The sequence below is a fragment of the Helicoverpa armigera genome, chromosome 9, assembly GCF_030705265.1.
Source record: "Helicoverpa armigera isolate CAAS_96S chromosome 9, ASM3070526v1, whole genome shotgun sequence".
Taxonomy (NCBI): Eukaryota; Metazoa; Arthropoda; class Insecta; order Lepidoptera; family Noctuidae; genus Helicoverpa; species Helicoverpa armigera.
The window spans coordinates 3,097,827-3,113,999 of NC_087128.1; the positions used below are offsets into that span (position 1 = coordinate 3,097,827).

General features: G+C 35.3%; 1 protein-coding gene across 1 annotated transcript in view; it reads right to left on the minus strand.

Annotated features, from left to right (window-relative positions):
* The window catches only part of LOC110378719 (uncharacterized), a 116,529-nt gene that overhangs the window by 27,160 nt on the left and 73,196 nt on the right, over window positions 1-16,173 (minus strand). The window contains 1 exon segment of the mRNA XM_064036147.1: window positions 11,914-12,050. Within this exon segment, the coding sequence (XP_063892217.1) occupies window positions 11,914-12,050 (137 nt within the window).

Below are 16,173 nucleotides of genomic sequence, written 5' to 3' on the forward strand. Positions count from 1 at the left end.
ATAAAAGGGACACTAATTATCGACGTGCTGTACCGAGGCGCGGCGGTGCGTACGCGGCGGAGCGGCGCTATTCGGCAACTGCGTCCGCGTAGCCAATCCGCGTCCGCCGTGCATAGTCGCGTAGTAAAATAATCGGCCACTGAGAGTCAGCTACAACAGACGACGTAACAGCGTATAGTCGGTTCGGTGTGAACGACAATTTCAATATATATGGAAAAGCAATAAACTGCGTAACGCGCGCTCACAGTCAGCGGCCGACAATACGTTTGGTCTGAACGATGCCTAAAAATATTTTTTCAATCATCGGGCCAACTGTCGGCCGACTGTTTAATCTTCAGTGTGTCGGTACTCTTACATAAGCTAAGTCACATGACATACTGTAAAAGAGAAAATGTTTAGAATTTTCGTAAGCATACCTCAGGTCACACGCCAGCTTGACGTTGAAATATTATCAGGAGTATATTTGCATAAAGATTGAACTGAAACTTGACTCTGAGGTAATAGAAATCTGGTTTCATTTTATACTGTATTTATTTTATCGATAGGTACTAATAGTAGAAATAGGCAGCTGTTTTTGAAAAATATTTTTGATAATTAAATAGCTATTATGGGTAAGCAGCAAGCAAGCACTACCAGCTGGGTAGTGCTAGGGGTAGTCAGGAAGTCTGATAACCAGTCCACCAAGGTATATTGGATTGCCAAGATAACAGCTGGGCAAAAGAGGTCAGATAAGCAGTCGCTCCAAATAAGACTCAGCTCCATGCAGTTACTCTAGAAGCCGACCCAAACATAATTGTGGAGGACTAGGCAGTGATATGAGGTAAGCCAACTAAAGTAAACTTAAAACAAAATCCCATAACCAATTAAAATCTCATCAACAAAATCAAAACAGTGACAAACAAAACTAATTGGGAAACTACATGACTACACAATTAAACAGTCTGCAACACCTTAATCCCCGCAACCAATGACATCAATTTATAACCGAACCACGAATATCCGCACGTCCATTAGAGCAAGCTCATCGGATACCCGTAATTATTAATTCAGTGGCGATAAGTCGAGGCCACCGAGTCACGATAAGCGGAGATGCCATTATGCAGGCAGTTCAAGTGCCTTCTTCTAGGTCACATTCGTATGGTGGGTAAAAAGATCAGTTACGAGTAAACTGAAAAGGACTTTGGGTACTTTGAGACATTTTTTTTAATGGGAAATCATCAAATGACTCCTTCCGTGGGTTACAGTGTCAGACTCCTACTGACTAAAACTGTCCACATCATGTTCCTCCTTAAGCCCTTTATATACCAGGGCCACGGTAACTCTTTCGAGCAATCCCACAGTCAACCATTTTGTTACAAAAAACAATCGGGCTGAAGAAGGCGTAAGAAGGCGTATCATCCGCATTTTGGCGCGGTACTTTCTTAGGCGTCTTCCGTTATGGCACCTCCACTAGTCATTTTGTTCTCCATGGTAGGGGCGCATCAAATCGGCACGGACGTTGGCTGAATGTTTGCCAAATCTGGTTTAAGTATTCACTGGCATGTTTCAGCAGGTCTGAATTAGAGCGCTGATTTTAACGAGTGATTTGGATTTTTGTTCGTCTTGTAGTGGAATGTCTCTCAATTCAAATCAAATCTATACACATGCTGAAAAGTGCTGCATTTTCGCCTTTGTGGTGGTCATTTTAGAGAATATAAATATGATATTTATGATTTTAATGAAATGATATAGGTATAATACAGTCCGTCTTTACCAAGATAGGAGTATTCACCGCAACAATATAACTTGTTGTGATATTTTAAAAATGTTAATGTTATTGCAACCCAGCTCCGCTGCCAAAAAAATATTGAAACAATTTCCTCTCTTTTTCAATGAGTACTCATTTCATCACCTACCCTACTAAAACTGCAAGTCACGTACTCAACAAAGCTTGATACTCCAAAAATGAATTAAACATTCAATTGGTACGTCAAACTTGAAAAACAGTTTCCATCTTAAAAATGAATGTGTAAATTTTGAAGGGAACATTGATATTCAGTCCCAAAGCCCTCGGCCCATTTGTGTGGGCGACAGACCCGAAAATTTTGTAAAATTATATCTAGGGAACAGCTTGGTGAGAGAAACTTATGACGGGATAGGTCCATATTTTCACATTGGCGAGCGTGATTTTGAGTTACATATATTTTTTCGAAGTTTACTTAATTAATATTGAGCGTCGTCGTTTGAAAAAAAATCAGTTCTTCCCAATTCACGACAAAGCTGCAGCTTTAAAAGAAACTTTTTATCAAAGCTTATTTTTACTTAGGATTATAAAAAAAAAAAACTCAATGGGAGAATATTTCTTAGAAAAATGTTTCCCCTTGCTTACTTCAATAAGAACCGGGTACTTAAGAGCCCACACAAAGTTTTTCCGAGGGTACCAGTCGCCAATCACATGAAACTTTTGACTGATTTCAAAAGGAGAAGGAAAAAAGCGAGTAATGAGAGCGTCCGCAACCTCGTTTTTTTTTGTTTTTTCATCAAAATTATTTTGTAAAGAGTTAAATTATTTGGAACAGAAACACTGTTCTGTGGTTGAATTAAGCATTATATTGCTTACGGTTGCTTTTGTTTTTTGGAATACATTGTTTTTTGTTTTGCGGTTTTGTTTTCTTTGTGCATGAACAATGGACAGCTGACGAATAACGTAAAACGTTAGTAATAAAAAATACTCAAAACGGAACGAAAAAAAAACTGGCAGCAGTTTACCAAAAATAAAAACACATAATTCACCAACAAACTACCGCTATCGAATACAAAACTATGGTTTTAAATCAAAAAAATCTGCCATGATCGGCATCTAAGTAATATTTATCGCGACACAGCACTTTCCGGTCACCGCGTGGACACAACCACTGACCTAGTTCGGCAACTCCGCGCAGCCAAGTAAAATGTATTGTTCGGACGTTCTTTTGCTGCTATATGGTGCATGTTAATTAAGAATTATAGGTAGTTTTATTTAGGAAGGCACGGGGAATTGAGGGTCTTGGCTGTGAGTTACATCATTGATCGTTTTACAAGTAAGTAGTAAGAAGCTGTTGTGTAGCTTTACTAAATACATATGTTAAGTTTATTGATATAAAGGTAGTATGTTTGTTCAATAATTTATCTCTGTTGTGCATTTACCATACCTCTATCGAATATCTCTATCGCCTTAAGGATAGCTGTAAGAGAACCCAATTCTGACTAAGTACATATTTATACTGTCTGTATTCTTTGTGTATTTTATATAACGACTATTAATTAGAAGTTAAAAGATGTCTGATAAACACCTTACCTGCCTTAAGCTAATAATTACCGACTAATATTATTTTCTGAAACACGTCTATCTTTGAAACGGAAAAAAAATATTTTCATCGCTGCCCTTTGGCTGAACGCTGTCATAACTAAGAAAGGAAAATGTCAAGCTGCCATAGTGAGATAACATGTTAACTTTGTTAGAATACAAATAAAGAGTTAGTGGTTGCATTTATAGACTTCCACGTGTAAACCCACTGCGGAGCTATTATACCTCTATGCTCTATATACCTTCTGTGGGCGTTGAGTTATTAGCTCCTACAATCTAGCTACAACTGGCCCATGTCTGGCGAGTGATGTTCCACGTGCTTCTCAAAGAGTCTATGGCTCTCTCAGAAGACTTCATATGCTCCCCTTAAGGCCGAAGCGTGCCGTGGCTTCAGGATCGTTGGAAAAAAGTCCTCAAAAGGCTCCAAAAAGGAACAAAGATGGGTTTTATTGTTACCTTAAACCCATACGTCTATTAAAGGATATCCCACCCAAAACAAAAATGTGAAAGACTGCCAAGTTCGATAATATGGGAATGCTTCGCCTATAAAAGAAGTGAGATCTGAATAAGTACCAAGTTCCATACACATACCTCAGTTAAAAATAGTTACTTTTTAATGATGTTACTTGGCAAGTTTTCACACACCTTGTTATAAACCTACTAAACGCAATGAATCAAGTATTTAATTTTCTATTAAAACTTGCCAAGTAACATCATTAAAAAGTAACTATTTTTAACTGAGGTATGTGTATGGAACTTGGTACTTATTCAGATCTCACTTTTATAGGCGAAGCATTCCCATATTATAGAACTTGGCAGTCTTTCACATTTTTGTTTTGGGTGGGATTTCATTTATTTTTGTAAGGTTGTTTATTTTATTTTTTTCTTATGATGAAGTTAGTTAAAGAAATGTCTCATTTATACTATATTTCAGATTTTTTAATATGCACTATGTTTCTTACAAAGAAATGAACTAGATTAACTAAATGGACTAGATTTACCAATTGACTGACATGACATGTTATCATCATATATTATGTTCGTGGATCAAAGTTACACATTCGTTATTTTCGAAAGTGATTCACACTTGGCCGTTTTCAGATTTTTACTTTACTTTGACTAAATACAAACCTTTGTAACGAATTTCAGATCGGTACGACCATTCGAAGATATATTATATAAATATAGATAAATTTAGTTCGTTTTAGTTCCTTAGGGGTATAAATGTATAAAACACCTTCATTATTTTGAAACCGACTCACACTTTGCCATTTTCAGATTTTTCCCTTTACCTTGACATAAAGACCTACCTCCATGCCAAATTTCAAGTCAATACGACCATTGGAAGTGGTCTAGGTTTTTGATGAGTGAGTCAGTCAGTCAGTCAGTGAGTGTATAGTAAAAATAGCGATTTTCTGACGTTAATATCTCAAGACCTACAATAGGTATATTAATGAATTTTTGTATTTTAGATAAGTGAGGGGGTCTCAACAGATACTAGAAATTTGATATGCGTAAATAAAATAGATTTTGAGTTACAGGGGGGTCGAATTTGGCCCGAAATGGTTCGTGTAATATAACCCACGGCCGGTGTGTCGCTTTTTTTGCTCGAACTTGGCGGACACACTGCCGTGTGTCTAGATTACTAATGGGCATACAAATTTCATAGTGAACCTTTCAAAGTTGAAATTTTAATATCCTCGCTTACACTTTTTTCGTACATTTGTTGGAAACTGTAGTGTTACAGTGTACGTAGCAGTACTAGGTATTGCATAATAAAACGAATTTATAAACAAAAACCTTCACCCAGTTTTGCAGGAACGAGTGTTTGTCGAGATCAATTAATTATAAGCTGCTATTGGAAATTAAATTCATGTGATAGCATTAAATAACAATGAGCTATATTAAAAGCCGATTCGATTACTGATGTTTGTTGTTTTCCAAATGAGCTGAAAACAGTTTTGATATTAATTATGCACTCGGTTGTTGCCTTGGCCTTTATATTACAGAATTATATAAAACTATTTAATCTTTCTATATGCGTGAGAAAAATGAGTGTCGTAATAAAATGTCACTTTTAGGGACATACATTTTAACATAGAAAAAAAGGAGCTATTTTCTGGTCTAATAGAAACATCCTCGATTTAATTCGAAATACAACATAGAATTACAGCACCAACTCAAGTTAGCACATGACTAATGACTCCAATTTGTTACTAGCAACAATTTATTTGCATGCAAAATGCTTGCAACCCAGCGTCCGGGCTCCATTCAACTTTATGCGGGCTGCAGACGGACAAATCGAGCACCAGAGGCATGATAGCTTCATAAACTTTCGGTCCCATAACAGCCAGATAAATCACAAAAGTGGGTCCTACAAATCTGGAAATAAAACGCCGACCCAACGTAATATCTAAAGAATTTAGAATCCAAAAGGCGAAGCTTGATAGTCACTTTATATATCTTCGAGAGATTTTATCGAGTCTACAAAAACTATCGTCTGCAATCAGCCTTAATAACAGAGCGCTAGTAAATAAAGATAAAAAAGAAACATCGATGAGCAAAGTCCTTTTAATTATGCAAATTAAAGGGTGGAGCGAAGTTGGAGCGAAGCAGCACAGTTTGAAACAAGATGTAATAGCCAGTAATAAAAGCGTACCTGTAGAGTAATTATAAAGGTTCGTTGCAGAGTTTATATAGGTATGTTGCGATTCAACGACAATTATGGTTAGGGTAACTTCACATGGGGTGGCACGAGGAATATAAATGCTGCTCTTAATTTTGTTGCTTTACGCGTTGCAGATTAAAATGGTAGGTTACTGTATCCTTTTTGCCTTTGTGTTTGGCTGAAAATCGGTATATAACTAAGCACTGTAATGGCTTAACGATTGCCGAACATAGGTAATGTCTGGTAGTTACGGTAGCCATTACATTTAAGGATATTTCAGAAGGATACATTAACATTTCCCACGAAATTATTTAGAGGCTAAAGCTTCCCTTTGTGATACATAGTTCCATAGTACAGCTTAAGGGTAGTGTGTAGCTACCTATTTGCTCAACATTATTGTGGGTAACCTGTTACAAGCACTCTAGGTTATTCAATAGCATAGACAGGAGCATTACCTATGCATGCGGAACATGCGATTCTGCGCTTAATTGAATATGTTTCTCTATAGAGGTGTTAAACAGTTTAATCTGGCAAATTGTTCCCGGGCGGTTTCGTGTGAAAGGATGATATGTAGGTATGCAATGTGACAGGTGAATGCTGAATACGTCATTGTAGAAACTGAATATTAGTATCAATTGATTGTAGTAAAATATTAAAAATACTAATGAGTTTGTGAAATAATGAAAAGCTTCCTATAGGTTACTGCACTTTTTTAATCCTTTTTAATCATCGGAAAGAATCAGCCCATCTTATTGCTAGAAAACATCACGTTTATTACACATCAACATCCTAAAAAACAGCAACATTTAGTGCAATATTAACTCCGCTATTCCTCACTTTGATAGCATACTACATACAAAGTTCGTAAACAAAGTGATAAAAACAATGGGAACGAAAACAAAAGCCGAGCGGCATGTTCAATTTCAAATGTAATAAGCAGAACATGGGAGGGATTTATTAATGTGTTTCGATATTGCAAACGGCTTTTGTTTTACACTGGAACTTGGTGGTCCCTTTTGAAGGTAGGTAAGTCGATAAAGTATTGTAGCTAGATGAAGGCCGAAGGTATGTATGGAGATGAGATGACGAGACGTAGTATGGAGATTTTTGACACTTTTTCTTCAATATCAGACAATTTGGACTCATTGTGCAGCAAGTGGGATAATTAACAAGTTTTCAGTAGTAGGTACTTTATTGCCAGCTATGTTTTATTTATTTCATTATTTGGTTAAAATGCAACTAAAAACATAAGCTAAATACAACTATTATCGACTTAATATTTATGTAAAATATTTTTCCTCAAAAAATCAAACTATTGTTTCTTCATTCTCAAAAGTCGAAAACTGACCTGGTGAAAAAAATGCAAGTCAAAACCGAATCTAGGAATAACGATGCCTAACGTAACAGGTCGTAGACTCTGTTTCCAAACATTTTTGGCGCACCTTTTATATTTTCGCACGAGGAATTCAATACAAACTGAAACTTCTCACCTTTTGCTCGTTCGAATTCGGCATACTTGGTTAGTTAAAAATTCAAGAACAAAAGTACATATTACTGCCGAAATTATTCGGATGAATGATGGACTCATGATAATTCCCTACTATTTCACTTACGATAGAACCTGAACAAATGATCTGAAAAAAGCAGGAGGCATTTTCTATAAAAGAAACCAGCATTGTTACAAGAAAGATTCCCTGATATTATCGGAAGGCGCAATTCGATCGACCCTCCTGTCATTGACAGCCCGAGAGACCAAGATGTATCGATTGGTAAGAACCAATCAACGTATTGGTATAGCCGAGATGTTTACTTCGAGGAAATGAAAAAAATACCTATAGGGTACTTATATATCACGTAGATATTACGTTTGTACAAACAGGGTGCAAGTAGTGGGTGTAAGAACGTTATTTGTTTGTTTGTTTGTTCAGCGAAGGTGCAAAACTTAATGCGGTACAGTTAAAGTTTGCCATTGCGTCGCCTTGTAACTTTGTTTTTCTTTGGAAATACTTCGTCTTCTAGGGGCGTGACTTCAAAATATTTTCCGAGAAAATATATAACGTATTTTATTAATAATGATTAAGGTATATCGACGAAACTTGGTCAAGCGAATAAACCTCTTTTAGAAAGGCTTAAAATGTAGGATATTTAGGAGCTGTGAAAAAGGTCTTTAGAGATAACACAGGCGTTATTCCGAGCCCAAAATGTGTTACCCAAAAACTAGGTTAAACAAAGGTTAGGCCGCTAAAAATAATTTTGGAATATAACAAAGTCTCAACTGAGGCATACGCTTACACCTAATAATTGTGAAGGTTTAGGGTCGGTCGGCTTTATCGTCAGAGCTACTGTGGTGAGACTATATTGCGAGCTAAGCTAAATTAAATTATCGCAATTATAATTTACTTAGTAATGCCTTTTTTTAACCGACTTCCCAAAAAGAAGTAGGTTTTCAATTCGTTGGAAACTTTTTTTATGCGTTACCGCAAATAATGATAAAGTAAATTCATTCATAACTTCTTTTAGATAATTGAGACAACGTTGAGGTAAGATATGTATTTTGTTTTACAAATAAGTATAGGCAACGTGTTTAAATAAACAGTTGTTAGGTTTGCTCGTTTAAATCATGACAATAGTGCAAAGATATCATTGTTTTTGTTTGAATACTTAGTCGTAGTAAGATGGATTCTAGGAATGTACCATTGGTACGTTTACTGGCACAAGTTTCATATGTGTAAACATCCCGCAGAACTATCTGTAGGTCACACAAATATTTGTTCAATGCGGGAATCGAGCCACGAACGTAACTGAACCTAACTTTGTTCTATTAGGTACGTAAAACGCGATTAGATCAGTTACAGTTTGCAGTCATAGTAAATTCGTAAGTATTTGCAGCTTTCGTATGTTTTTAAATTACTAATCTAATTTTTGTTAGCTGCTCGATTATCTATATTAACAAAATGATCGAACGAGCCACGAATTTTAACTAAAGTATAGAGTTTGTAAACTCTTTTCTCGGGACCTATTATAATCAAGTATTTCACAGTGACTTAAGTGTTTTAGGGCTTATAGATAGGACTTTACATGACAATGTTTTTGTGGGATTGAAATTACCTGAAGGCAAATCATTTTATTTTTCTGATCAAAATGACGATGACGGAAAAAATGAATTTAAATTGTTACAATCCGATTGTATCGCATCTCTTTTAATGGTCCTGTGACCCAAATTTTATTGTAAATGATACTAGAAATTAAAACGCCCTCATTGTCTACCCTCCCATTTTGCAAGCCCACAATTAATGTTACGACCTATACCCAAATCGTAATACAAAATGGCAGTTTTCCTGAATGTAGGTAATATTCGATAGTCTATTTGGTTGGGTAATAAAATTATATCTAGGTATACTAATATAAAAAGGGAACTTTTTTGTAAGTCAATACTCCGAAATTATTGAACCGATTTTAAAAATTCTTTCACTGTTGGAAACTTGCACTTTTGGCGTGTAGCATAGATTGTATTTCACCGTGAGAAAAGACTGGTAAAGGAACAAAACGAATTATAAATTTATCTTGAATATATAAAATACATTTCCGAAGGGTTGCGTCTATTCCTGTTCAAGTTTGTTTTCTCTCTTCATTAGTATGACAAGAACGTTAAGGTAGTAATTAATTAATACAGCATTCTTTCCTCATTAAAAATCCCACGGTACTGTTAATTGAGTATGAAAAGTAAATTGAAAATTATAGTCACTTCAGAGAATCAAGGAAAAAGTTTTTCCAATTTAAATGCTACCTACACTGTACATACCTATTTACTTGTTCTGCCTTATTACGTTTTCAATTAAGATTGCGGATTTTCTGGAATTGGTCTAGCATTTTTTTTACTTTCATGATTTTTAATGGTCTATGTAATTAGAAATAGTAAATAAAATATTTTTAATGTACCTAATCATTCACCTTAAATGAAGAAATAACTCCCAGGGCACACCTACTGAATTCCAAATAATTTCATGCAAAACGCAGACATATAAACCCCATTTCAGACACACGACCTAAATTACTCAGACATACTTTTAAAATATCACGCCATAATATAAAAATATCCTTTCCCGTCATGGCCTATATTGTGCCCTACCCTTACAAAGTGGGTATAAGGGGTGAATATATAGGGGCTATAGCTAAAGGTAAAAACGACTTCTCTGACAGCGCATTTTTCATACACCGACCATTTCGGGGCCCTGAAAAAGCTTGAGTCTATATATAAATGACCCTTTATATTTTTGGAACGCGCCACGCGTTTTGCTTGAAAGGGTAAACAAAAGAATAGTTTGTGAAACGAAATATTTTGGTGTATTGGTGAATAAATAATGACAATAGTTAGGTTCCTATTTGAAAACTGATTTCACTGTTTCTGATACCCGTTTAGCACAACAGACGGGGTATTATAAATTTTATACAGTCACTTTCATTTCTATACTTTATAGTGAAATAATGTCACAATATAAAATCCATTTCAATTGGAAATGATACGTGCACAATTTCACTGTTTCAATTACTTAATAACAAATGTAATCTACTGAAAATTGACAGTTATTGTGTTTGTTTTGCCGCAGGAATTTACTGGTGTTATAACAGCATTATAATCATAAAAACCACAGACCGCGAACGTTGGGTACATAGGATAAAAGCGTTATTGATATTTTACTAGCTGTTGCTGTACTTACAAAATAAAAGATTATAAAAAGAGGATTATAGAGGGACTTCTAAAAACAATCACCTTAAAAGAGTATCAATTAAATATCCACTTCTTTATGTCTCTTCTGGTAGTTTTTATTCGATAACCTAATTGGGTAAATGTTCCAGTTTTTTTTTCAATTAATCCTAATATTAAGAATAATAAAATGCATACATTGTTTTGTCAGAAATATATCACCAAAAAACAAATAAATCTGTATTTACTTCAAGCATTTGAACCACACATTCGAGTCACATATCTACTTATACGAAAGTACCTACCACGCATGACAGACACACGCATTCCCACAAGGATTGCGGTTCCCAGTGAACTCAGTAAATTTCCCATCAGTCCCCTGGGTATTTACCGTGGAATCCGTGCTTTACCTAACAGACTTTCCCTTTTTACTCAAGACTGGTAATACCGGAGGACTTATGATTTGCGATGGAGTAAATGTAAATCTTTGATCAGGAATGTCGGTTACGTCTCGGAGGATACGTTATTTATGTCACTGTAATATATATATTAGGTAAGGGTTACCTACATATGTTTATAGTAATATAGACTTCAAGTTTTTAAATTTTTTAAGGTAAATATTATTACAAACAAAAATACCAGACCACGGGAATATAGAGTCCTAGATTTTTGGGATGCGAACGTGGGGCCGAAGCCAACTGTTATTATATCTACTCATGTACGGTATAAAGGACTGTTTATCCGATAGGTAGGTAATTTGGTTGCACTATTTCAGGAAGGAGATGATAGTAAAACAAATTGCTGAAAGTAAAATGAGCGTGCTTGGGTTCGAATCACCCATATTATCCTAACGAGGTAGGTATGTAGTCCCTAATCGACTTCCTTCGTCTCACACATTTTACGAGCAGAATGTGTTCTTTGCATCATGTTGCTAAAAACACTTTATATTCTTCTTTATGACTTTACTACATCTGTTCTATACCTAATCCTAACTTTTTATTAACACAGTCGCGTACCTTTGTAAGTTTTATATATCTGTATTTGAGATACATTCTGTACTACGTGAACATAAACTTTTCTCTAACCGACCTATGTTACAAAATTGGAAAAAATATACCTAAAATTAATTGAAAGTAAATTTTTCTTTGACCACTGTTCTCATAAATGATTTCATTCATTAAACCAGTCAAAGCTAGCCTGCTATATACAACATACCTGAACCAAATCTCCATGTATTCCTCCAGCGGCAGTGATGGTGAGGAGACAGACGTAAGGCACCAGGTCTTCGCGCGGTCGATGCAGTTCCAGCTCATATGTCCTGCCGATATCTCCGTAATAGGTCTTGTTGCATCCTGTGGGCAAAATAGAAGTATAATTTAGTTATATTGACAAGACATATTAATCTAAAGTACGCCTTCTTAATGGGAAATCGTCAAATTATTATCATGTTGGTGCAGCGTGAGGGAGTGTCAGACTCTTACTGACTAAAACCCACCATGTTCCTTCGTAGGCCTGTTATGTACTAAGGCTGCAGTAACTCTTTCGAATAATCCCGCAGCCCATCTTAAATACACCTAAATAGGTAACTACTATATCCCCTTTAGAGTGGATATACGACTTGACCATAATTGCTGGCAGTATGTTATAAAATATTCTCATAACATAAAGCTACCTCTAGCGGCAAATATCTCCGTAGGATTTTCTTGACACAAAATGTTCGGGTCGGGAGAGGTCAATTTTTTGATTAAGTTATAAAACAATAGCGCTGGTCCCCTGTGTTCTCCTTCGTTGCCTGTCCAAGTGATCTTCAAGATATTGGACACGAGAAATCTTGTTAAGTCTAGCTAAGATAGAAAATAGGAGCATTTGAGAGCCTTGTAAAAGTTGCTACTCCGAAATATGTAGGTAATTGATTGTAGCAAAAGTTCTTCGTGGAAGACAAAGCTGTAGGTTTTAAGTAATTCAAAATAGGTTTCTAAATTAATTTTCAGCTTAATGTCTACTTGAGATATGAATCACATAATTCCATGTTTTAATTCGATAAAAAATCCGACAAGTAGAATAAAATAAAATTTACTAAATCCAGAGTACATTTTATTTGAGATGATAAAACGTGCCTTCACCTCATAGGTTTGCAGTTTTCAAATACGACAAAGCTAATAAAAATTATGACCAGCATTATAACGTATAAGATCCTAACAAATTCCTACATAAACACGCTTTATAGCCCACTGATCGAACGCTTAACAAAAGAAGGTTATAATATATCGGCCATTCTTCATACAGGACATAATATTCTTTCACGGAGAATGATGGACGTAAAACTTATTATATCTTTAGCTCAACACTAGAACGCTGAAATATGATACTTTTACCAACAAAAGTGTATAATACGTTTAGCTAGAAAGTTTCCTAACCATTGTTAAGGGGTGTTGACGTACCCACTTAAGTAGTTGAGACGCCCGTTAAAGTTTAAACCCGAAACACCTATATAAAGGTCTTTTCTGTTGACTTTCGCGATAAAGAGATCAATTTCCAACTTCAAGGTGTTTGTTTATTTGGAAATTGGTTTTTAGTTCGGGGAAAAAAGGTTCTGATAAATAAGTACTGTTGATGAAAAATGTAATGCAAAATTAATTGAATTCCGTGTTCAGCATTATAATATGGGATTTCTTCTCTGAACAATTTTCTGTCGACATATTTCTGGATAGTCTCTTTTGTGATTGTTATGAATCCCTTAAGGATGAACACACGAGAACAATATCAGCTGCTAACTAGAAGAAAACATGCTGTATCACAAACAAAACGAAGTTCGTCGTGTAACGCGCAACTTGCAACATGATGTATAACAGAATGTTATTGCGACGCTTTCACGTTGATTGCCTAAACAAAAAATACGCGAGTTGAACTGTATGGCAGACTAGCCAGAATGGCAGAATAGGGTGTAGAATTAGCTTTAATAGTAGAAAAAAGCATTTCTTACAAAAAATACATTTTGAATTGACATAATTTAATACATATTTTTAAAACAGGAGCAGCACATCTGTATTTTATTTTATCAATCAAAGCTAATTCCACCCCTATTCTGCATTGGCAAGCTATTAGTAGCAGGCGCGCTATTATGAAAAGCTTTCATTTTTTTTTCAAAATTACGAGTATGTTGCTTACATAATACCTACATGAAATTTCATACTCTATGTATTATATAATTAAATTTTAGAAAAGATCTCGTTTTGGTAATGTACTAAACATTATTATACATTGAGATAATCAGTTTACCACGTCCCCTCTGCGGAACTCAGGCGTCGTCTCTCAAAGGGATTAAAATAGTTTCGCATTTATAATATTTCATATTTCATAACTGCCTCGTTGGTCTAGTTGTCGCAAGTGCGGCTGCTGAGCACGAGGTCTCGGGTTCGATTCCCGAGTCGGGCCGAAATCGCTTTGTGGGTTTTAGAAGACTTTCACAAAGCAGCCCGGAGCCTGGAAGTTGGTGATTGATTCACCCGTGCATCGGAGAGCACGTAAATGTCGGTCCTGCCCCTGATCTCTTACCGGTCGTGTCGGATTGCCGTCCCATCGGGTTATGAGAGTGAAGGAATAGGGAGTGCACCTGTGTCTGCGCAAATGCTCGTGCACTATAATATGTCCTGCGTAGTTGGCTAATATCCTTACATGAGAACAGCCGCCGTAGCCGATAATCGGCTAGGAGGACATCATCATTTCATATTATGAACAATTATTTTAAGCTTTGAAATATTTACGTATATTGTATACCTAGGTTCAATAACATAGATGTTCGTATTAAAAAATACACATAAATAAATGGTAGCAAAACTTAATTTTGATTTGAACCAGATAACTAAAAAAAATGTTTCCAATGTGTGTTAAAAAACATATAGCTAAAAATCTCTACCCGACATTGAGTTATCCATCTTATTTAAGGCAAGTAAATTATTGCTTTTAACAAAATACCTCATTTGTATGTGACTCAATATGTTGTTTAAAGGTTTAAACAAATAGCCAGTCTATTTTTCAATGACGTACTGCAATAACTCAATTTTCTTTTATTTTTCGCGGCGTGGCTGTGCAACGGGATTCTTCAGCGACTGCCGACGACCATTTTGAATCTGACATAATAAGATTAGGTAAGCCTCTTTCCTTCGAGTTTATTTTAATGTTCTCGTATTGCATGTTTAGCTATCTTAAACGTATTTATTTTGGTATTCAGGAATGGTTTTATCAGAATCTAATTTTGCAATATTCAAAAGGTTTTTGTGCAAAATAACGAAGAATTTTATTGTTTTTTTCTTGGAAATTTTGAAAACCTGGATTATATTATACTGCATTTCATAAATATTTGTGAAATACGCCATATCATTTTTCATATTATTCAGAAAGAAAAATAAAATTTGATTGAGTATCCGTCAACTATTAACTTTCAGCTCAAATATCTTATCTAATGTATGTTCATTTTTGAAATCTGAGATCTGAAAAAATAACTAAGAACCTAAACCTATTGTAAGGACCTTCCTATACTATTTATCACTTAACTTACTTAACCATTTAAAAGATACACAAACGACTCAAACTCCAACTGAACTATTTCACTTACGACTATGCAGTATACTGCAGTGCAGTGTACTGGGAACATTTGGGACTAATACACTGAATTGCATTAATACCTACCCAGTACCGTACCGTGAAGACGGCCGAATAAACTTAAATAAGCTAGAGAGAAATACAGGCCTACAAGACTGTATGCTCTTTTACGACTAGCAGCATGCTAGTTCGTGTCAGAATATGTAACAGTGTAGGCCTATATATATTAAGGTCTTATACTTAGTAGTGTCGAAATAACTCAAAAACCTTTTTATTATTTTTGAAATAATAAAGTACCGAGATATAAATATAATTTCAATATATTTTTAATAAGCAACACGATTTGCAAAATAATGTCAGTGACTGCAAAATACTGTTTGAATGTTGATCATTTGTGGTATAATTAGTGTTCATTGTTCTATAAGAATAATGAATTAATTTAGCGTAACGCTAAAAGCCCTGTCACTCCGTCTTTATTAAAAACAAAATATGAAAAGGATTCAACGCTCCATCGCCCACGCATATTCTTCTAACTACACTTTAAACAAATCCTTTGAACAATGTACTATGACGTCACGCGCCATTCTCAACGGGAGACAAGGTACTCAAATTATGACAGTAATGTTCATTTGAGATTTCTAAGCCAGCGAGGGTTGGGTTCAGGTATCCTTTTAGAACGTCGGCATAACAGGGTTGAACAATGAAAGAATTCTTTTGCGTCGAGATTTTACATTGAAATTATGTGTACTTAAAAGGGTTTAAGAGCTCTTTATTTTTGTGTTTTATTTTAATTCTCAAATACTTTTGGTACCTATAATAAATTATCTCTGAGTATTATAAAGGAGCACTATAAAACAAGATGAAAGAGAATAA